Source organism: Podarcis vaucheri, assembly GCF_965113315.1.
Source record: "Podarcis vaucheri genome assembly, chromosome: 8".
NCBI classification, from domain to species: domain Eukaryota; kingdom Metazoa; phylum Chordata; class Lepidosauria; order Squamata; family Lacertidae; genus Podarcis; species Podarcis vaucheri.
This window is the reverse complement of record NC_138766.1, coordinates 94,090,858-94,115,152: the sequence shown is the minus strand read 5'-3', so window position 1 is coordinate 94,115,152 and position 24,295 is coordinate 94,090,858. Positions and strand designations below refer to the sequence as shown.

At 49.1% G+C, this 24,295-nt stretch overlaps 1 protein-coding gene across 5 annotated transcripts in view; it reads right to left on the bottom strand.

Annotated features, from left to right (window-relative positions):
* Positions 1-19,394, bottom strand: part of GPT (glutamic--pyruvic transaminase) — a 33,812-nt gene extending 14,418 nt beyond the window's left edge. The window contains exons 1-4 of one of the 5 annotated variants that reach the window (XM_082235705.1): positions 19,235-19,349; positions 6,587-6,734; positions 3,718-3,818; positions 3,161-3,329 (exon numbers count right to left, since the gene is read on the bottom strand). In XM_082235705.1, coding sequence (XP_082091831.1) covers positions 3,161-3,298 — 138 coding nt within the window. In that variant the 5' untranslated portion in view covers positions 3,299-3,329; positions 3,718-3,818; positions 6,587-6,734; positions 19,235-19,349. Of the gene's footprint in view, positions 1-3,160; positions 3,473-3,717; positions 3,819-6,586; positions 6,735-19,234 lie in introns of those variants that run through there. The other 4 variants (XM_082235704.1, XM_082235706.1, XM_082235707.1 and 1 more) reach the window with 4 other exon arrangements.
* Positions 19,395-24,295: the final 4,901 nt, after the last annotated feature.

Here is a 24,295-nt window from a genome sequence, read left to right as displayed (position 1 = left end):
AGATAAATAGGTACCGCTCAGGCAGGAAGGTAAACGGCGTTTCCGTGCGCTGCTCTGGTTTGCCAGAAGCGGCTTAGTCCTGCTGGCCACATGACCCGGAAGCTGTACAAAGCGTGATTAGCGCCACAACCCCAGAGTTGGTCACGACTGGACCTAAGGGTCAGGGGCCCCTTTACCTTTTAAATGCCTTCTTGTTCAGACAAGCCTGTGTGGGAGCTTAGAAAGTTTTGATTTGATTTCGGCATGTTGTTATTTTACCTTTCCAAAGGTTTTTAATTGTTGTTGTTCATGTTGCCGATTGGTAATTTTATTATTGGATCATTTGTGAAAGCTGCTTTGAGTTGTGTGTCGTTTACAGTGGGGCAGTCTATAAATTTTATGAATGAATGAATAAAACAAATCTGCCGGGGGGGGGTGTAGAGGCACAGGATCAGAGAGGCACAACTTTTACAGACACGTCCAAGCAAGCGACCTCCTTTCCCTACAAGCCCCTCCCTCTATTCTCCCCCACTGTTTTCCTTGCAGCTATTTCTAGATTGTAAGTCCCTTGGGGCAGGGAGCTGCACAAAGCATCCCGTACATGGATGACTCTGTATTCAGCAGTAGGAGGGCTCCCACATCCCCCCTGCAAGAGCCCAGAGACCAGAGAGATTGTGATTTCAGCGTAACAAAGTGCAGGGGTCGCAAACCCAGCCCTGACTTGACACTGGACTTTGAGGACCATGAATTACATGAAGATGATGTACAGATAGTACACGACACCAGTGCAGTTAGGGAAAATGTACAAAACTAGCTCAAATATATGTTGGAAGTGTAAGGAAAAGGAAGGGACATTTTATCATATGTGGTGGGATTGTAATTAAAAAAAATTGGGAAATGATATACAACGAATTGAAGAAAATGTTCCATCTAACATTTGTTTAAAAACCTGAAGCATTTTTGTTGGGGATTGTAGGGAAAGATCTGCCAAAAAAGCTGAAAAACATCTTCATGTATGCGACAACGACTGTGAGAGTCCTAATAGCACAAGGATGGAAGACTGAAGAAACCCCAACTAAAGAATCATGGCAAGAAAAATTGAGGGACTATGCAGAACTGGCAAAACTGACATATAAGCTACGGGACAAGGATAACTGTGACTTTAAAGATGAACGGGAACCCTTTACAAAGTATTTGAAGATGCAACAAAATGAACTGGACTCCTTGGCTGGCTTGGAATAAACATTCACAAACTTTTCTATTGATAATAATCAGCTAAAAAGTTTGAGGATCTATACAACTGTGTAACATGCAGAAAACAGCATTCACAGAGAAACCAAAGATTGGAACTGAGGGAAGCCGGGGGGGGGGGTTGTGTGGGAGGGTAGGGGGAGGGAGGAAAAATGGGGGGGGGGAATAAGGATGATATGTTTCTGGATAATATGTTTTGTTTTAATTTTGAATAAAAAAGTTTTTTTAAAAAAAACCAAAAAACTAAGAAGCCCGGCATAACTTTTCAGGCGGATGGGACTTGGCTGGGCTCCAGACCTAGAACCACAGAATTCTAGAGCTGGAAGAGACCCAGAGGCCATTTAGTCCAACCCCGTGTGACGCAAGGAACCCTTGCTCCAACCACTAAGGCTGAAAGCCATCATCATCATCATCAACCCCTGAGAAACCAAGCGCACCAACTTCACCTGTTGGGCTCCGGTCCTTTCTGGGTCAGAGGACTCTCACAAGCACAGGCGGCCTTGGTGCCCCCTTGATACCTGCCGCCACTGGGCTACCTCCAAGAGGTTTTTGGGAGCTGCAGCTGCAAGCCCACCCTCTTCCAAACCGGCAGCAGCAGCAGCTGAGGGCTTGATCAGTCAAGCCCTCTGCAGCCTGAGCTCCTGAAGGAATGTGTCTACCTGCTGGGAGCCCTGCCCTCTTCTGAGTGCTGTGCAGAGGCTGAAAGTCCCGTCTGTCTGGGAGGGTTGGGCAGACTCTGGCACCTTGGAAACTCCTGGGGCTCCCAGATCAGCTTGCAAATATCTTTGGGGGTGCTGGAAAAGCTTAGTTAAGTGGTTTCTTAAGAGGGGACAGCCGGGCTTTTTATTCTGGCTCTGTTCTCCAAGACACTTTGTCTAGCAGTTTATCACCTGTGTGAATCGTAGAATTGTAACATTGGAAGAGAACCAGGGGTCATCTAGTCCAACCCCCTGAAATGCAGCTAAAGAATCCCTGACAGACGGCCATCCAACCGCTCTTTAAAAACCTCAGAGGAAGGAGGCGCCAGCACCAGCCAAACAGTTCTTACCGCCAGACAGTTCCCTTCCTTATGTATGTAATTTCAAAGTTCTGTCTGCCACTCTGCACATTTTGATAAAGGTGTCCAACACATGCATCAGTACAGATCGGTTCTTCTGGAGCAAATGCCAGACCCATCAGATAGAAACCCTGTTTTCTTTCCAGCTGTTTTGTTTCATATCGTTTCGGGTTGCTTTTACTGGATTTACAGCCATGTGAATACTCTGTTCGAACGATGGTCTAGAATCATAGAGTTGGAAGAGACCCCAAGGGCCATCGAGTCCAACCCCCTGCCAAGCAGGAAACACCATCAGAGCACTCCTGACATATGGTTGTCAAGCCTCTGCTTAAAGACCTCCAAAGTAGGAGACTCCACCACACTCCTTGGCAGCAAATTCCACTGTCAAACAGCTCTTACTGTCAGGAAGTTCTTCCTAATGTTTAGGTGGAATCTTCTTTCTTGTAGTTTGGATCCATTGCTCCGTGTCCGCTTCTCTGGAGCAGCAGAAAACAACCTTTCTCCCTCCTCTATGTGACATCCTTTTATATATTTGAACATGGCTATCATGTCACCCCTTAACCTCCTCTTCTCCAGGCTAAACATGCCTGGAGAAACATTGCAAACAGATAAAGGACCAAAGCGACTAGCTAAATCCCCAACTCAAGGCGAGAGAAGAGTCTTGCCAGTGGTGGGATGCTTCTCTGGCCTGAGGCCACGGTGACGGGCACGTTCCTCTCTTAGAAGCATAGAACTGCAATGATTTGAAGGGAACCCCAAGGGCCATCTAGTCCAACCCCCTGCAACGCAGCAATCTCAGCTGAAGAATCCCTGGCAGGCAGACATCTGGGCAATCTTGAAACACCCCCATCAGAGGAGAGCCCGCCATCTTACCTGCTGAAGCTCCTTCTCCAGCTCGAGGGCTCGGGTGACAATGGGTCCCCGCACGGCATACTCCACCTTCTTGACCGAGGGGTTCAGGGACTCAAGGGTCAGCACCTTCTCCTGCCGAGCCAGACCGTTCTCCGCCATCCCTGGCTGGCTCACCTGCCGCTGTAGGGCCCTGAGAAGCAAGAAGGGAGCAGGGCTGAGGGTCGGGCTCAGGAACGCCTCCGTCCAGAGCCTGGCACCGGGGAGAAGGCTGAGGCCCAGGACGGCCCTGGCCAGCCCATGCCTTGGCATCGCCCTTCAGGGGAACATTGGCCCGGACTGCTTCGGCGGCTGGGAGTAAAGTCCTGGCTGAGATCTGGGCAGGGGCGGGGCAGGAGCTGGGCAGGTGGCAAAGGTCTGCGCATTCCCAAGCAGGGAAAAACCAAAAGGGTGCCCGGCTGGAGGTGGAAAGGAGGCTCCAGCTCTCCTCTGCAATCCAGGGCTGGGGGCTGGCTGCCTTCCCTGCAACTGGGGGGGGGTCACTGACTGCCTTCCCTGCCCCAGGGGAGAAGGGCACCTACCCAGCTCAGCTACCAGGCAGGGCAAGAGGCAGGCTGGTTCCCACACAGGAGGTGAAAGCGCAGCTTCTTTTAATTCAGGGCAAGAGGGAGGAGACTCTGGGCTGCAAGGAAGAAAGAGCCACATTGTGGAGCAGGGCTGAAAGGGACCTGCCATCTCGCCTTCGGGAACAAAGGCAGAAAGCAAACTCTCTCCCCGCACCCTCCTGCCTCCCACAGAGACTTTCACTGGGCCTGCCTGGGCAGGGTGCCATTATGGGATGGAAAGGGGTTGGGAGGAGAAGCTCAAACAGAGGGGTAAGAATGCTCAGGGGCCCGTTGGGGAGAAGAAGGGGGCCCCTGTCATTTCATGGGTCAGGGTTATGTAAGAGGGACAGCGAAGGATTGACACGAAAATTGCTCCTGATGAATTAGGAAGAATTTTGACACCACGAGCTGCTTGCAGAATTGAGGGTTCTGTGGACCCATTTGCCCGACGCGCATCAGCCAGCCTCGTTTGGCCCGTCCAGGATTCGAGCACGTACAGAGCTCAATAGTCGGAAGGCCCCAGGTTGGCATCTCGACCAGAGCAGGTGGGGAACTGATGCCAGCTGCTCTGTTTGTGACATTGATATCCCATCTTCCCTGCAAGTTGCTCAAGGCGTGGTCCTCCCCTCCTTGGTTTAAATTCTGCGCACGCTTTGGGCAAGCAAATCAGGGTGGACGCTCAGTAAATGGGTCGTATGCGGTGGCCCACAAAGTCTGGTGCTTTGCTGGTGTCACTGCTTTGTTGCGCCACGGCAAAAGAACTTGAATCCGTTTTAAATGCACAAATGTAAAAGTCTGGCCTGCACTTTAATGCAAAATACCAGCAACCTGGAGGCAGCCTTGTTATAAACAGCTTCCTATTCCTATTCTGCATACTCGTCAACTGTCCCCTTTCTCCCGGGGCAGCCGCGGAAACGATTCATCCATCACGTTTTCTGCCAGTGTCCCAGCAAATCCTAGTTTTTCCAAGCAGGAAGAGGCAGCTCAAGGGGAGCTCACCTGGCAGCCGAGCAAAAAGCGCTCAATTTATGACTGGGCATTCTGGTAGGAGACAGCTGACCCGCGCCAGAGTGACTGACCAAAAAACAAGCACCTGATTTGGATCATCCAGATGTTGGAGGATCTGGTTTCTGCCGGCATCCCTGTGCCCAGTGATGGAGCTACATTTCTGGTGCGCCGAAGCCTGAACAGCTTCACAAACGGCAATGAGATCTGGGTAAGCACTGTTATCTTCTTCAAGTAATAATAATACTAATAACAATTTATTATTTTACTCCGCTGCTTCTGGGTGGCTTCCAACACAATATTAAAATACAGTAATGCATCAAATATTAAAAGCTTCCCTAAACAGGGCTGCCTTCAGATGTCTTCTAAATGTCAGGTAGTTGTTGTTCTCTTTGACATCTGGTGGGAGGGTGTTCTACAGGGCAGGTGCCACCACTGAGAAGGCCCTCTGCCTGGTTCCCTGTAACTTGGCTTCTCGCAGCAAGGGAACCGCCAGAAGGCCCTTGACGCTGGACCTCAGTGTCCAGGCTGAACGATGGGGGTGGAGACACTCCTTCAGGTATACTGGGCCGAGGCCGTTTAGGGCTTTAAAGGTCAGCACCAACACTTTGAATTGTGCTCAGAAACGTACTGGGAGCCAGTGTAGATCTTTCAAGACTGGTGTTATGTGGTCTCGGCATCCACTCCCAGTCACCAGTCTAGATGCCGCATTCAGGATTTGTTGTAGTTTCCAGGTCACCTTCAAAGGTAGCCCCACATAGAGTGCATTGCAGTAGTCCAAGCAGGAGATAACCAGAGCATGCACCACTCTGGTGAGACAGTCTGCGGGCAGATAGGGTCTCATCCTGCGTACCAGATGGAGCTGGTAGACAGCCGCCCTGGACACAGAATTGACTAGGGGGTTGCTCCATGACAGCACCTAACAGAACCAGGCAGAGGGCCTTCTCGGTGGTTGCACCAGCCCTGTAGAATGCTCTGCCATCAGATATCAAGGAAATAAACAACTATCTGACTTTTAGAAGGCAGCCCGGTTTAGGGAAAATTTTAATTTTCAGAATGCTGCGACAAGGCTCCTTACGGGGTCCTTGCCGCAGGATCACATTCATCCAGTGCTTCACCAACTGCACTGGCTCCCGGTGGAGTACAGGGTCAGGTTTAAGGTGCTGGTTTTGACCTTTAAAGCCCTATGCGGCCTAGGACCCTCGTACCTATGGGACTGCCTCTCCTGGTATGTCCCACGGAGGACCTTATGGTCTTCAACAAAAACATCTTGGAGATCCCGGGCCACAGGGAGGTTAGATTGGTCTCAACTAGGGCCAGGGCATTTTTAGTACTGGCCCCGATCTGGTGGAACGCTCTGTCACAAGAGACCAGGGCCCTGCGGGACTTGACATCTTTCCGCAGGGCCTGCAAGACAGAGCTTTTCCGCCTGACCTTTGGTTTGGACTCACTCTGACCCTTATGTTTCCCTCCCCTTATGGTTTGACTTTTAAAATGAGGTTGCATTTTAAATTGCATTTTAACCTGTATTTTAAATTGGTTCCCCCCCCCCTTATTATGTTTTTACTGTAATTTTACTGGTGTTAGCCACCCTGAGACCAGCTCTGGTCGGGAAGGGCAGGGTATAAATATTTTTTTTAATTATTATTATTATTATTAATGTGTGAAGTTTTATTCTGTTTTTAATCTGTTGGCAGCTGCCCAGAGGGGCTGGGGAAACCCAGCCAGATGGGCGGAATATAAATAAATTATTATTATTATTATTATTATTATTATTATTATTATTATTATTACCTGGGAATTTCAGGGCCCCTTTGGAGATTGTCACCCTTCCCCTCACCTGCCACTGCTCCATACTCAGGTGGCCCCCAGAGCCCTTCTCATTCCGCCTTGGGGCTGAGAAACCTCATCCTTCCCTCGCCAGAGCTTGAACTTGGGTCCCAGCAACTCCAGGGGGTTCTCTTGCCTTGTGAGCGACAGAGCAGAACCTTCCGGAACAGAACATCGGGAGAATTCTCAGGGTCACTGCAAATGGCAAGAGGCGGCCCAGGAAGGCAAAGACCCCACACCTCCTCTGGGGCATCCGTTCCAATTCAACAGCGCCTGCGACATTAATTTATCCATTTATGAAAATTCTACTCTGCTTTCCTGGGACACGGGTGGCGCTGTGGGTTAAACCACAGAGCCTAGGGCTTGCCAATCAGAAGGTCAGCAGTTCGAATCCCAGCTACGGGGTGAGCTCCTGTTGCTCAGTCCCTGCTCCTGCCAACCTAGCAGTTCGAAAGCACCTCAAAGTGCAAGTAGATAAATAGGTACCACTCCGGCAGGAAGGTAAACGGCGTTTCCCTGCGCTGCTCTGGTTCGCCAGAAGCGGCTTAGTCATGCTGGCCACATGACCTGGAAGCTGTACGCCAGCTCCCTCAGCCAATAAAGCGAGATGAGCGCTGCAACCCCAGAGTCGGCCACGACTGGACCTAATGGTCAAGGATCCATTTACTTTCACCTTTACTCTAATTTCCTTAGACCACAGGAAGAGTCCTGATGGATCAGGACTATGGCCAATTGTCATGGGCTGGTTGGACGCAGAGAGGAATGGTGGGAGGCACCGGGTGGGGAGCCCTCCCAGGGAAGAAACCTCAGAGCCCAGGGACTGCGGTGTGTGGGTCAATTTGTGGTCAGAGGGAGAAGAGGAAGAAGATGGGGAGGAAGAGGTGTCAGGTGTGGGATGTGATCCACTGGGAGCAGTCATGTACAACATTCCTTGTCTTCCTAGACTGGACATGCGTGGGAATGTTTGGTCCAGCCAGTCAAAACTTCCTCTTCCTCCTGACTGGAGCATCTTTCCTCTTGCATGTGACCAGAGGTGGGCACGACCTTACATGTCCAGGTAACAAAAGGACAAAGCATGCTGCCACCCTCTATCATTTCCCCCCGCTTCCTTCATCGTTTGCCCAGCTTCTTATCTTGGAGTGAACTGATAGCTTCTCAGCTAACAGAAGCACTGGGAATATTCCCCCATATGGTGTATATCCACATGTACATATTTGTAACTAAGTCTGCCTTCATGAATCCGACTGTGAACTGATGTGAGTAAACTTCTTTTATTGACTTTGAATAAGATTGCCGTGTGTTTATTCTTTCAAGACGGACTAAAGGGAATTTACCAGGAACTATCAAAACCTCTCCATTCTGAAGGAAATCAGCCCTGAGTGCTCACTGGAAGGACAGATCCTGAAGCTGAGGCTCCAAGACTTGGGCCACCTCATGAGCAGAGAAGACTCCCTGGAAAAGACCCTGATGTTGGGAAAGATGGAGGGGACGAGGAGAAGGGGACGACGGAGGACGAGATGGTGGGACAGTGTTCTCGAAGCTACCAGCATGAGGGAGGCAGTGGAAGACAGGAGTGCCTGGCGTGCTCTGGTCCATGGGGTCATGAAGAGGCGGACACGACTAAATGACTAAACAACAACAACCAGGAACTATACAATTCAATCTGAGACAGACTGAATTGTATAATAGTGAGAGGCTCACACGAGCCTGCAACCAGCTATCTGCTGTGCGTGAGAAGGGGAATGTAAACTCTGCTAAGTGATAGAACTTGCTAGCGCAAGTTAGGAAGGATATTAATAAACAATATATCTTCTCTTGCCTCTCTGAACATTCCCACATCAGAAGCTGAAGGGGTAACAGGGCTTAGTGAGCAGGGAGAGTTTGTGGCAGAGAGAAGTCCAGACTCAGAGGCAGAAGTGGAAGCAGGAGAAGAGAGAGGACAAGAGGCAGAAATGAGTCTGTTGTAACTCGCTCTACGTGGGGCTGCCCTTGAGACTGACCCAGAAACTCCAGCAGGTGCAGAATGCCGCGGCGAGACTCCTTACGGGGTCTTCGCCATGGGATCCCATTCATCCAGTGCTATACCAGCTGCACTGGCTCCCGGTGGAGTACAGGGTCAGGTTTAAGGTGCTGGTTTTAACCTTTAAAGCCCCATACGGCCTACGACCCTCATACCTACAGGACTGCCTCTCCTGGTATGTCCCACGGAGGACCTTACGGTGTTCAAAGAAAAACATCTTGGAGGTCCCGGGCCACAGGGAGGTTAGGCTGGCCTCAACCAGAGCCAGGGCTTTTTCAGCCGTGGCCCCGATCTGGTGGAACGCTCTGTCCCAAGAGACTAGGGCCCTGCGGGACTTGACATCTTTCCGCAGGGCGTGCAAGACAGAGCTGTTCCACCAGGCCTTTGGCCAAGGCACAGCCTGACCCCCTCCTTTGGTAATTCTTCACAGAACTCTAGCCCAATGGTTGCTATGAATTTGATTCTGAATTGATTGTAGAATGAATTGATTTTAGAATGCTGTGTTACTTTTATTGTTGTTAGCCGCTCTAAGCCCGGCTTTGGCTGGGGAGGGCGGGATATAAATTAAAAAATATTATTATTATTATTATTATTATTATTATTATTATTGAAAAGGCATGGGTGTCTCTCTCTCCCCCTCTCCCACTGCAACAACTCCTCTCCCCGCTGGTCTCCCAGGACCAGAAGAGGCATGAAGAGGGTGGTGGACAAGTTCACTTCCTGCAGGCATAGTCTCCAATTGTTTGGGGAAAAGCCTGGAGGGCAGGGGACTTAGACGGCTATGGCGGGAAGGAGCAGCGGAACCTGAAAGAGCAGAACCAGGAATCCGCAACAGGATGAAAAGCTTGCTTGTAAAGGAAAGTTTTCCGTGGCCGGTGACAGCCAAAGAAAGAAGAAGAGAAAAGCTAACCTCTTGAGGTGGGGAGGTCCACACCTGAAGGGTCTCTCCCTCGCTGCCTCCAGCTGAACCTCAAGAGAACTATGTCGCAAGGTCTCTCAAGAGGGTCTCTGCAGCTGATCTGACAGGGTGGGAAGATTCCCAGAGGCAGTCGTCCAAGTAACTTGGAGTAACTTTGAGACATTAAGAAGTGGGTGAGTTGAGGGCTTTCTCATGGCCCAGGCAGTTCCCGTCAGGTTCCAGAGGCTGTTGCAGAAGTTGGTCTAAGAAAGGAAGTCCTTTGAAGCCATCCCTCCTTCCTCTGGTCTGTCTGCAGACCCAGAATTATCGCGCAGTGTCAGAAATGCAGACTGAGGAATGCACCAAACCAGCTGGAAGCGCTTTTCTGGCTGCATGGCTAAAAGCTGGAGATAAGAAGCTGTGGGAGCCACACCCAGAGAAAGCGCAAAAACCTGTCCATGGGCTTCTCAATGGGACTTGTGGAAATGTTACAACCACCGTCCAGCCTGCAGTCATCAGGGGATGGTGCAGATAACTGGAAAAGGTCTAGAGGAAGGCATGAACTGTACTTGGCTGCAGAAGGGAAAAGTGGTGTGATAAATTCATCCATTTTTCTACATGTGTTACAGGTCCCTCATGCCAGGCCAAATCCACCCAGTCTGAGCTTACGGGGCTAGTCTAGCATCCTGGACCAGGCTTCGCAAATGGTGTTCTGGGGAACAGAGAGATTGTCTTTCTCCTCTTTCAGAGTACTCTCAAGACAGCCTTATAATGATTCCTTATTTGCTTGCACAAAGCTTATGCAGAGGTTAGATTGCATCTGTCTCCTGAGAAATCTCTATGTGGGACAAGAAGCTACAGTTAGAACTGGATATGGAACAACTGATTGGTTCAAAACTGGGGAAGGAGTACGGCAAGGCTGTATATTGTCTCCCTGCTTATTTAACTTATATGCAGAATTCATCATGCGAAAGGCTGAGCTGGATGAATCCCAAGCCAGAATTAAGATCGCCGGGAGAAATATCAGCAACCTCAGATATGCAGATGACACAACCTTGATGGCAATAAGTGAGGAGGAATTAAAGAACCTTTTAATGAGGGTGAAAGAGGAGAGCGCAAAATATGGTCTGAAGCTCAACATCAAAAAACCGAAGATCATGGCCACTGGTCCCATCACCTCCTGGCAAATAGAAGGGGAAGAAATGGAGGCAGTGAGAGATTTTACTTTCTTGGGCTCCATGATCACTGCAGATGGTGACAGCAGCCACGAAATTAAAAGACGCCTGCTCCTTGGGAGAAAGGCGATGGCAAACCTAGACAGCATCTTAAAAAGCAGAGACATCACCTTGCCAACAAAGGTCCGTATAGTTCAAGCTATGATTTTCCCAGTAGTGATGTATGGAAGTGAGAGCTGGACCATAACGAAGGCTGATCACCGAAGAATGGATGCTTTTGAATTCTGGTGCTGGAGGAGACTCTGGAGACTCGCATCTGGTCTTTATTGATCATTCACCCTTCTTTGTTACTGAGGTGTCTCTGTGCCTTCAGTCATTCATTCATCCTAGTTTTCAAGGCATTTCTTCTTCACTCGCCAAATTGCAAAATGTGTGTGAGTTTTGCACCAAAAGAGCAGAATACTTGATTCCCCTTCGAGGGCACAAAGCTAAACATTTGACATGCACTTGAATCCCACTTGCAAATACTGATCTCAAAGAACATGGGTAGGCAAACCAAGACCCAGGGGCCGGATCCGGCCCAATCACCTTCTCAATCCTGCCCGCAGACAGTCCAGGAATCAGCGTTTTTTTACATGAGTAAAATGTGCCTTTTTTAAAAAAATGCATCTCTGGGTTATTTGTGGGACATAGGAATTTGTTCATTCCCCCCCCAAAAAAAAATATAGTCCAGCCCCCCACAAGGTCTGAGGGACTGTGGACCGGTCCCCTGCTGAAAATGTTTGCTGACCCCTGAGCTAGAAGCACACAGAACCCTCTCTGCATCCCAGTAGAGTCACCCATCATGGCTACTGCACCCTGAAAGATTTAGGGCAGACAAAAATATCTGAATATTCACACAGGGCTTTGTTAAACTGTGGAACTCACTGCCACAAGAGGCTAGGACGGCCACCAATTTGAATAGCTTTTTTTTTTTTTTAAGGCTCCTAGTCATGACAATTGCATGCTCTGAAGGAAGGAAGGAAAAGGAAGGAAAAGGAAGGAAGGAATGGATTTTTTTTTGGGGGGGGGGGGTTATGGCCAAACAGCCAGCATACTAAAACCAGAAATTCTGCATAGTTCTTTACAAAAATGACAGAAATGATCAGAGTGGATTTTAACCATGAATATACTAATTAAATAGACTTAAAATGTGTATCCAAAGAAATAAGAACTTTTTTTTAAGGCTCTCTCAAGGGCTGCTAGTCACGACAGCTGCATGCTCTGCGCAGGATCATAAGCGCGTAAGCCTGCAGATTGGCGACTGTGAGAAAGACACTTCCCAGAGCCTAGAGGTTCCGGGCCCTAAGGAACCCAAACTATCCTCCACCAGGGCCAGGGCCTTCTCAGTGATGGCTCCGACCTGGTGGAATGCTCTGTCCCATGAGACCAGGGCCCTGCAGGATTTAACCTCCTTCCACAGTGCCTGTAAGACAGAGCTATTCCGCCTGGCCTTTAATTTGAATTCAGCCTGATCTTTTATTTCCCTTCTCTTCCCTCCCCCTCCCCTTTTATGAAGATCACCTGCTCTGGGATCCCACAGCTAATTCTCCCCTGGTCTCCTCGCTGGCCCAAGGAGGACCAATTCAGCCAGCTAGCCCTGGGGATTATCTAATTGATTTTTGTTTTTAGAATTTTATTGTTACTCATGTTTTTATACTGTATTTTATGCTGCTTTTACAATTAAGCGTTTTAAAGTGTTTTTAAATTTATTGTTAGCCGCCCTGAGCCCAGTTTTTGAACCAGGAAGGGCAGGGTATAAATAAAAATTTATTATTATTCCTGGAGGCCTGCGCTCTGATCCACAGATCCACCGGCTCCCCTTCTTGCCTGCTCCTCCGGGGAGACCTGCTTGCGGTCACAAACGGGAAGGTTGTTGCAAGAAGGTTCTGTTTGCAAGGAGGTGTTTTCCTTAAGTGCCAGGGCACCAGCGTCAGAGAAACATGGCATGGAAAGCTGGCACGGCCTCTCCTTCGCTGAGCAAACAGAGATAAGGCCATTCTGGCGAGGGGGGGGGAAGTCCTTGGCTGAGCAGCCGCTGGCTCAGTCGCTGCTATTCTGGGATAGCTCCCTTGTCCCAGTGGGTGACGTTTACTGGGGAAGGGGGCAAACCTGGGTAGTCTCTGGACCCCACAAGCTGCTGGGGAAACGTGAGCATTTGGAGGAAGGAGGGGGACCTTTCTTTGACCCAATGGGGCCACAGTCTTCTCTTCCCAACCCCCCAAGCCAGCTTGGGCAGGTGGGTGGGGCAGCCCAGCTGTCAATCTTCTGACTTCATAATGACACCAGGTGACTGACGCCTGTCAAAGTCCCTCTTGCTTCTGAAACAGCCAACAACCAGCTGGCTGGCTGGTATTTAATAATAATAATAATAATAATAATAATAATAATAATAATAATGATGATAATAATAATGATAATAATAATGATAATAATAATAATAATAATGTATTATTTCTCCCTGCCCATCTGCGTGGGTTTCCCCAGCCACTCTGGGCAGCTTCCAACACAATATTAAAATACAGTAAAGCATCAAACATTAAAAACTTTCATAAACAGGGTTGCCTTCAGATGTCTTCTAAAAGTTTGGTAGTTGTTTTTCTCTTTGACATCTGGTGGGAGGGTGTTCCACAGGGCGGGTGACACCACCAAGAAGGCCCTCTGCCTGGTTCCCTGTGACTTGGCTTCTCGCAGGGAGGGAACCGCCAGAAGGCCCTCGGAGCTGGACCTCAGTGTCTGGGCAGAACGATGGGGGTGGAGACGCTCCTTCAGGAATACTGGGCCAAGGCCATTTAGGGCTTTAAAGGTCAGCACCAACACTTTGGATTGTGCTCGGAAACATACTGGAAGCCAGTGTAGGTTTTTCAAGACAGGTGTTATGTGGTCTCGGTGGCCGCTCCCAGTTACCAGTCTAGCTGCCTCATTCTGGATTAGCTGTAGTTTCCAGGTCACCTTCAAAGGTAGCCCCACGTAGAGCGCATTGCAGTAGTCCAAGCAGGAGATAACCAGAGCATGCACCACTCTGGTGAGACAGTCTGCGGGCAGATAGGGTCTCATCCTGCATACCAGATGGAGCTGGTAGACAGCCGCCCTGGACACAAAATTGACCTGCGCCTCCATGGACAGCTGTGAGTCCAAAATGACTCCCAGGCTGCACACCTGGTCCTTCAGGGGCACAGTTGCCGCATTCAGGACCAGGGAGTCGTCCACCCCCGCCCACCCCCTGTCCCCCAAGAACAGTACTTCTGTCTTGTCAGGATTCAACCTCAATCTGTTAGCCGCCATCAATTCTTCAACCGCCTCTGTGATTAGGGAATCACAATCCTAGAACTGTAGAGTTGGGAGTGGGGACCCTGAGGATCATGCAAGAAGACACAGCTGTCCCAGATGGGGATCAAACCTGCAACCTTGGACTTATCAGCACCATGCTCTACCCAGCTGAGCTATGCAGGAAGGCTTCTTAGCAATACTGTGCCTGTACCTCAAGAAGCAGGTGTTTCGCTTTTAAGGCTAAGGCTACCCTGGGGATCCTTTTCAATCTACAGTCCTAGGGCTCTATCACCTGGAGGCAGGATCCTGAACCTGCGGCAGACAAATCAGGGCACCTGGGGCAACAGCTGATACAGCAAGTGTTCGTTAACCCCACCCACCCAACCCCATCACCTGCCTGCCCTGCACTTTGCTCCATTCCTTCCCGTCCAAACTCCAGAGAAAAGGAACTATGGTTGCTGCCCGTTTTTCTGCTGTGTGCCTCAAACAGGCAAACGGGTGACAGGCCGAATTACAACGGGTGCAGCTTTCCCCTTCCAAATGCTGGGAATAATAATAATAATAATAATAATAATAATAATAATAATAATAATTTACTTGTACCCGCCTGGGTTTCCCTAGCCACTATGGGCAGCTTCCAACAAAGACCAAAAATACACTAAAATGTCACACATTAAAAACTTCCCTGAACAGGGAAGAGCTTCCACAGCGGAATTTCTGCCGGCCCTCCAAATGCCCTTTTAAATTATTTTGCATTGCAGAGGGGTAGGACTAGATGTCCTTTGGGGGTCTCCTTCCAACTCTACAGTTCTGGGATTCGATGAGCCGTGGGTGGAAATGGAATTGTCGGGGGTACGTGAGCGAGAGAGGGAGAAAGGGAGCGGCGATTGACTCACGTAAATCTTCAGATATCTGAAGAGCTGTCCCGTGGAAGGTGGAGCAAACTTGTTTTCTCCCGCTCTGGAGGGCAGGACTCGAACCCAGGGCTTCAAGTCACAAGGAAGGAGATTCTGACTCGGAAGATGGCGGACTCTCCCTCCTTGGAGGTTTTTAAACAGAGGTCAGATGGACATCTGTCAGGGATGCTTTTGGGGAGGTGGCCAAAAAAGCCTGGGAACTGCTGGTCTAGGTAGCACAGTTCACATAATTGCAGAGTAATTTACTCATCTGAGAACACTCAATCAGCAAACAGAGACAGGAGACTGAAAATATTGCCATTTCACCCAGTATCTTTTCAGGTATGTCCCTGGACTGAGGAATGAAACATCCCCTGAGGCATGATGAGGCAAGAATCCTCACTGGATGCCTGTCACTTGAGCAACGCAGGTGGTTAGTGCACTGATTTAATTAATGCCCTCGTTTTAAATTGGTTTCAATGCGCGAACCCGCCAGGGAACCTTGGGGTGAAGGGCAGATAATAAACTAATTAAGAATAATACTGGTAATTAATTTGACTGCACCCAAGAAGATCAATGGGCTCTTGCAGGCAGATTACTGCCCAGCGGCTTCTCCTTTACCACCAACACCCAGGTCTCATCATGCAAGCAGCACCCAGAACCTCCGTGCCCGCATTTTACTTTTATGTCGTCATTTATGTTTTACCAGTTGCACTGGCTCCCGGTGGAGTATTGGGTCAGGTTCAAGGTGCTGGTCTTGACCTTTAAAGCCCTTTGTGGCTTAGGGCCCTCGTATCTATGGGACCACCTCTCCTGGTCTGCCCCGCAGAGGACCTTAAGGTCCATGAATAACCATAGTTTAGAGGTCCCAAAGAAGCCAGACTATCCTCCACCAGGGCCAGGGCCTTTTCAGTGATGGCTCCGACCTGGTGGAATGCTTTGTCCCAGGAGACCAGGGCCCTGCAGATTTAACCTCCTTCCACAGGGGCCTGCAAGACAGAGCTATTCCGCATGGCTTTCAATTTGAATTCAGCTTTTATTCCCCTTCCTTCCCTCCACCTCCCCTTTTTATGAAGATCACCTGCTCTGGGATCCCACAGCTAATTCCCCCCTGGTCTCCTCGCTGGCCCAAGTAGGACCAATTCAGCCAGCTAGCCCTGGGGATTACCTAATGCTTAAAGGTAGAGATAAAAGGACCCCTGACCATTAGGTTCAGTCATGGCCGACTCTGGGGTTGCGGTGCTCATCTCGCTTTATTGGCCGAGGCAGCCGGCATTTGTCCGCAGACAGCTTTCCGGGTCATGTGGCCAGCAGGACTAAGCCGCTTCTGGCGAATCAGAGCAGCGGACGGAAACGCCATTTACCTTCCCGCCAGAGTGGTACCTATTTATCTACTTGCACTTCGAGCTTTCGAACTGCTAGGTTGGCAGGAGCAGGGACCGAGCAACGGGAGCTCACCCTGTCGCGGGGATTCGAACCGCCGACCTTCTGATCAGCAAGTCCTAGGCTCTGTGGTTTAACCCACAGCACGACCCGCGGCCCATCTAATGCTTATTTCCCCTAAATTGATTTCTGAATTTTGAATTTTATTGTTATTCATGTTTTTATACTGTATTTTATGCTGCTTTTATGAAGGTCATCCAGCCCAATATTCAGCTGCCCCATTTGGGGATCAAACCTGCAACTTTGGCATTATCAGGACCCACAAACTAGCTCACTGAACTATCCAGGGCATCCTACTGGATGGGACAATGCAAGGAACAAGGGCAGAGTCAAGCCAGGTGGGTCTTGGCAAACCCCCCCCCCCCCGAGCTGGCTGGGAGAAGAGGGAGGTTTCCTCCTGCAGCCTCTCGATAGGCTCACAGTGGGTGGGTGTGCCTGAGCCTCATCCTGCACCCAGGCCTGCGGTTGGAGAACTGACCGTTCATTTTGCAATTCCTGCTTTGGGATTGCAGGGCTGGCACTGGGGACTGCTCTGTGCAATATTTGACTTTATTCTGTTCCTGCAATGACTAATTGACCCTCCCAACTTTACAATTCTATGGCTCTATTATTCTACTACATTAATATTAAGGTGACCAGATTTTTTTTCAATGAATCCGGGGACACTTTTCAACTTGGATTTTGTATGGGGACTGATTTGCAAATCCGGGGACTGTCCCCAGGAAACAGGAACGTCTGGCAACCTTAATTTATATTCCCACTTTCCACTGAGGACCTCCAGGTGGCTAGTCGCAGTTTTTCCAGCCCCCCCACCTGGCCAGCACAGAGCTCCAATGTGGACAGGAAAGAAGATTGACATGGTCTGCACCAGGAAGGGGCCAGGGGCACCATCTCTGTAAGCGATGCCGTTTCTGAAGGTATCTTTTGCTCAAGGACTCCTGGAAAGCTCCAGCAAATGGCAAGGTTATGTACTGAGTAGAATAGGATCCAAAATGCAGCAGTCTGATTGGTCCTAGAACAATAGGATTCAGAACACAGTAGTCTGATTGGTCCTAGAACAATAGGATCCAGAAGTCAGCAGTCTGATTGGCCCTAGAACAATAGGATCCAAAATGCAGCAGTCTGATTGGTCCTAGAACAATAGGATTCGGAACACAGTAGTCTGATTGGTCCTAGAACAACAGGATTCAGAATGCAGCAGTCTGATTGGCCCTAGAACAATAGGATCCAAAATGCAGCAGCCTGATTGGTCCTAGAACAATAGGATCCAGAATGCAGCAGTCTGATTGGTCCTAGAACAATAGAATCCAGAATGCAGCAGTCTGATTGGTCCTAGAACAATAGGATCCAAAATGCAGCAGTCTGATTGGTCCTAGAACAATAGGATCCAAAATGCAGCAGTCTGGTTGATCCCAGAACAATAGAATCCAGAATGCAGCAGCCTGATTGGTCCTAGAACAATAGGATTCAGAATGCAGCAGTCTGATTAGTCCGCAGGAGCCACCCAATCCAACTCCTGATGGAAATTGATCTGCAACCTGATTGGCTACAGGAGAATCCCGGAATTAGCCAATCACGGGGGGCCCATTGTGTAAATAATGTATATAAAGCAGACATTCTGGTGGAATTTCCATTCCTCCTCACCACTATGAGCTGAATAAAGAGCATGAAATCCACTCTCGACTCCGAGTCTATCTCAGCAAGGGTGCCCCCTGGCTTTGGCTGCTGCCCCCGGGTGACTAGGACCAGCGGCCCCCAAACTTTGCCAGGGCCCCACACCTCCTCGGTTCCATCAACTCCTCCCTGGCGCCTGCTACCCTATAAAAAGACTTGTGCAGAATAGTGGTTTGCATGACCCACTAAGGCAGATGACGACAGAGTAAGGTTCGAACCAGGAACACTTAAATTGCTCGCTGATTGCTTGATTTCTCCTGCTCTGGAGGGGGAGGACCCGATCCAATAGATTCAAATTTCCGGGAAGGAGATTCCGAATGGACATCGGGAAGAACTTTCAGGCGGCAAGAGCTGTCCAACAGCGGAATCGACTCCCTGGGAAAGTTGTGGACTCTTATGCATCTTTTATACAGAGGGGGATGGTCACCTGTCCGGGATTCGTCAGCTGTGTCCCCTGCATTGCAGGGGGTTGGACTAGATGACCCCTTGGGGTCCTCCCATCCCTACAACGCCGTTATATATTCAAAATCCAGTTGAGGCTATCGAGTTGAAGCGATTCAAGAAAACTGACGTGCTTGATCCAGATTTTCAGAGAGTCATTTAAAAGCTCCTGTGCCCCTGCTGCCCCCTTGCCCCACCCCAGATAAAACCCACCCTCCTGCAGGGGGCTCCACCACCCGCTTTGGGACCCCCCTGCTTGGAATACGGGCCTCTGAATATTTCGTTGTGCAGCCCCCGGCAATTGCAAGGGTGGAGCAAAGAAGATCTCCGCTGTCCTTATATTATGTCCCACATCTCTTGCCCAATCAATCATAACCGATTTAACTTGTTCATCCTTTGCATGCCACTCCAACAACAAATTATACATTTTAGACATATTCTTAACTTTAGCATCTAACAACTCCGTTTCCAATTTGGTTTTTTCTGTTGCAAAACCATTTCTCCTATCCATCTTATATAATTCATTACATATTGCAACCAATTCACTTGATCTTTAATTTGTTCAAATGGTTTGAATTTAAAACCTGATCCTCTGACAACAATCTGAGTACCTCAACCATTTATTTCCCATATTTAACTTTTGGGGGGCCTGTGCTTCCGTTGGCCAAATCCATTTGGGTGTTTTTCTTACTAAGAGATCTTAGGAAGCAAAGAAGATCTCCGCTGGCCTGAGCAAGCCTGGCTCTCGCAGTCAAAGACAGGAGTCATGGCATTGCCCCCTCCCTCCTCTGCCCTGCCTTACCTGTGCCAGACTGCAGAGGGTGCTGTTGGGCACTGCCCCCCCCCCCGGACCTGCTGCCTCTTCCTCCTCCTCCGTCGCTCGCTCTCTTCCTGACAGCAGCCTCTCCTGGGCTCCTTCGCTGTCCCAGCCAGGCGTCCTCTTGCCAGCTTCCCTCCTCCAGCCAAGCGCCCCCTCCGTCCCTCCCTCCCTCCCAGGCAGCCGGACAGGCAGGTCTGACCTTTGCCAGAGCAGCTGCCTCCAGGGCCAGCCCCCAAGAGGCTCAGCCACTAAATTTAAATCCTGCCGGCTGCCTGCTGTCCACCCGCCACCTAGGACCAGAGCCACCCTCCTAGGAGAGACCCACAACTCTCCAGGCCCCAGTTCCCTAGAGGGCAAGCAGGTATGCACACACAAATACACACACACACAACCCTCTGGATTCATCTCTCTCTCACACTCAGACCTTGCTTTCAGGGACAGAGCTCAGCCTCAGAAGCATGAGTGCGCTGTGCATATGCAGAGTGCTTTTTGCTTGCCACAGATTCAGGGGCAGGCTGTCCAGAGTCCGGTTGATTTGTTGGCTTGGTTTACATTCTCCAGCAAAGAAAAAGGAAGTTTTCTGGGCTCCACGCAGATAAGACAGAGAGCAACTTCCATGTTCCCTCCAAACACACACACACAGAGAACCTATGATTTTTAGGTTATTAACCTGGGAAAGTAGCTCATCTAAGGGAAGTGAAATATACTCAGAGTCAAGAGTGGATTTCATGCTCTTTATTCAGCTCATATTGGTGAGGAGGAATGGAAGTTCCCCCAGAATGTCTGCGTTATATACATTATTTACACAATGGGCCCCACGTGATTGGCTAATTCCAGGATTCTCCCGTAGGCCAATCAGGTTGCGGATTCACTTCCACCTGGAGCTGGATTGGGTGGCTCCTGTGGACCAATCAGACTGCTGCACTTTGGATCCTATTGTTCTAGGACCAATCAGACTGCTGCCTTTTGGATCCTATTCAACTCAGTACATAAGAGGAAGGAAAGCTCTGGTGCTAGATCTCTGCTACTTTGTGCCTATATTTATTCGTGAAAAGGGTTTCAGGAGTAAACCCCAAGGAAAGACCCAAATCTGGAACAACTTCAGGAGAAGAAAAGGCTCAGGATTAAACCCTACACGGATCTGGACTCCCTAAGGCGGTTGGAGGGTGCCTTGTGTGCCTCCTTCCAGCAACTCCTCCAGCCCAGCTGGTGCTAAATGTATTGCTTTGCATTCCTTCGGACCCCCTCAGTGAGGCTGAGAGGGGGGCCTTGTCAGCTGGGCAGCCCAGGACCTCCAGACCCACTGCCCAGTTTGCGCCCCATGGAGGTCACTTTGGTGCTAACGCAGCACAAACGACGAGTTACCGGTTTCTGCAGCCACAGCAGGCGCTGCGATTCTCCATTGGTTTATCATCATCATCATCATCATCATCATCATCATCATCATTACCATTCATTCATCAATCTTTATTACGGTCCAGAGACCCCACAAATCGTTGCAAAGCAATGCACAATTCAGACAGCCTACCTCCAGGTTAAACAAGCATTTTGTTCAGATTTAAAAATAGGGATCATTGGTTCCTGCAACCACCGATAAAAACTTTGCCACTGCTAATGTTCTAGTGTTTGTCCAGTCTTCCAATAGGAACCTGACATAGTGAGCCTCTGATTTTCCCGGGAAAGGTTGTTATTATTATTATTATTATTATTACTACTACTACTACTACTACTATCCATGTCTTCAGCAAAAGGATCTCCGTGCCCCGCTCCCAGTCCAGGAGAGGGCACATTTTTCCACCCTCCCAGGATCATGCGCAGGTCACAAGCAGGAGGGAAGGAAGACAGGCGGGGACACAGAGGGAGGGCTTGAAGGAGAAAATGTCCTTTGGGGTGGCTCAGATATCAGCAGCTGGTCAAGACATTCCTTCTGTACTGCAGGAGCCTCTTTCTAGGCTTGCAGGGGGGGGGTTGCAGAGAGAAAAGGGGGCAGCTCTCCCCCTCCCTCAGGATTTCTGCTGCTTGTCAAGCCAAGGCCTGTGTGCAGGGATCATTCAAATGCTTTAGTTGTGAAATGAAAAAAAATTAAGGCCTTATATATATAATAAATGTTCATGAATGTACCAACCAAGCATGTACATAGATATGTGGACCACATCTCTGGAGCATCACAGGAAGACCGTCCTGAAACCATTTTGACTCCCAAACTGACCAAATGTTTCCTCTGCAAGGAGGGAGGGGGTGAGGGAACCTTCCTATTGTCTCGGGAATTGGGAAATCACCATCTCAAAGGAATGGCAAGACTACCAGGAAAGGCATAATCAGATAACCTGGCAGACAGGAAAAACGACAGCATTCATTTGTTTGTAGGTTCCGTATTGGTAGGAGAAAATAACAGAGGCCAAGCAGAGAATATTGAGAAGCAAAGCAGCTCGTAAGCCTGATATTTATTGATCTGCTGCAACAGGGTGCTCCCCTCACACGCAGGAAAGGAGGAGGACCCAGAACCAAGGTGTGTCTGCCCTTATATAGACATTTTAAATTCCCTGCCCTGGAGCTCAAGACCACTCGTCCATACATCATACATACATCACAGAAAAGACAGTCTACAGCAGAAATCTGAGTATGTTGTTGTTTATCTCGTCTGACAGGTTATCTGTTAATGCTCACTTGACTGGATACCCTGGGGAGCCTGGCCAGTCTTTTGTAATGATAAATACTTAGTTCCTGAGCCAGGTCACAGGCTCACACGCTATTCATCTCTTAAATGTGCCCTTAAGACAGGATTTGCGAAGGAAAAGACAATGGGGAGGCTTTTCCGTTTTCCTTTGACCTTGCAGAGAAAACATTTGGTCAGGTTGGGAATCAAAAATGGTTTCAGGTCGGTCTTCCTGTACGTGCTTGGTTGGTACATTTATGAAGATTTATTATATATCTAAGACTTTAAAATTCTTATCACAAGACAAACCACTATTTTGCTGCTTCTCTTCCTTCCTAGATCCCGGATGTTCAGCTACTGATTGATTGATTGATTGATTGTGTGACTGCAGCACATTGTTTATTGCTTTCATTTTATGGATCAGTGGTCGTTAGATAGTAAAATTCATGTGAAATTGCTGTTTTAGGGGTTGATTTTAAAAGTCTGGAACAGATTAATCCGCTTTGAATTACTTTCAATGGGAAAGCATGCCTTGGTTTTGGAACGGACTTCCGGAACGGACTAAGTTTGAGAACCAAGGTCCCACTGTAATTGCAAGAGGTGCCAAATAGATGGATCCAGTGCAGAGCAATGGGGGATTGGTGGTGTAAGGGGGAGCCCAGCTCTGGGACCTCTTCCAGGGCAGAAGTGCGGACGTCATTTCCCAGAAAGACCAGGGGAGCTGGCAGGCCTTTGCCTTGCTCTGCCCTCCCAGTTCAAATGGTCACACGTCTCCGCAAGGTTGTTTGCCTTTCTAATCCCAAGCTAAAGGTTGCATTGCAGCAGACCAGAGACTCTTTGTTTCTTCCACAAAGCTCTGTGTGTGTTTTCCAGGAAAAGCCTCCGCAGTGGAAAGTCAGAGTTCAACGAAGTCGTGTGTGTATGAAATATATTGGATCAGCACAGATGCCTGCATTGGGTGGTCTTTCCTTGCACCTCAGATCTGGGGGGCTGTCGTGATGTCGTGCAAGGGGCTAAGCGTCAGTTTAGATGGCAGTTCAGCTCAGCCCTGCACCTGGACGGCTGTGGAGAAAGGCGGCATTTGCTCGGCTTAGTTTCTCTCCTGCAAAAATCTCTCCGATAGGAATTCAAAGAGGAAGGCTGGACGCACCAGACTGCAGGAAAACAAAGCCCAAGAGAAGCCGCAGACCTTTGACTCTGGGCAAACCTGCTTGGTCCGGCCAAATCATCATGAGGATTGCTGCGCTGGTTCCTGCTTGACCTGCCTGCTGGACAAGGGGCTGGGTGGACGAGGTTGCAACATCTCGGCCGCGTGGTCAGCAGGGTCATGCAGCGGGGAGAGACCTTGCAGGCTGAACCAGCAGCTGGGCTTCCAAGATGAACCCATGTGAACCAGCTCCTTCTGGTCGGCTGGAGGTTCACCGCTGATGTGGCAGAGGGCAGGGTATGTGTGTGGGTGGGTGGGTGTGTGTGGGTGGGTGTGCTGATCTTGGGTCTGGGGATCTCTGAATACCAGCTCCTGAGAGTTGCAGGTGGCCAGATCATGTTCAGCTTGCAGGATTGGCCTGATCTGGCCCAATGGTTGCCATTGGTTTGAGTTGAATTAATTTTATAATGAATGATTTTAGAGTGTTGTGTTTTGTTGTACTGTTGTACTGTTTTATTGTTGTTAGCCGCCCTGAGCCCGGCTTCGGCTGAGGTGGGTGGGATATAAATAAAATGTATTATTATTATTATTATTATTATTATTATTATTATTATTATTATTATTATTTAGCAGCCTGGTGTTCTGTTTCATAGAGCTGTAGTGCTGGAAGGGACTCCTAGAGTCATCTAGTACAGCCCCCCAACTCAATATTCTTAACGTGGTTAAAAAAGAAACTCACTTCAGTAACCTTGCATTAAAAGGGCGAGACTGTTGTAAAAAAACATTTGCCCTTGTTCCCTTATGGGGCGTCCAAGAGCCCGTATAGAGTTTGTACGAACAAACTTAGTTGGTCTCTAAGGTGCTACTGGACAATTTTTTTAATTTTTTATTTATATTTCGACTTAGTAATGTTTCCAAGTCTGCTGTAAGGTCAGCTGGTGTTCTTATGCCCATTTTGCAGTGAGGCTGAAACGGTCAGGGGGGAAACAATGCTGTCCAGGGTTGCAAAGACTGCGGAGAGAATAACTGGGTGCACTCTTCCCACCTTGGATCAAATCTGTGCTTCCAGGTGCCATAAGAAAGCTGCAGAGATAGGGCAGGATAGTGCGCACCCCAGAAATGATCTCTTTCAGCTTCTGCCTTCTGCAAGAAGGTACAAGGTTATAAAAACTAGGACTAGCCGCCTGAGAAACAGTTTCTATCCAAATGCAATTTTGGTTTTAAACACAGTGTAAGGTAG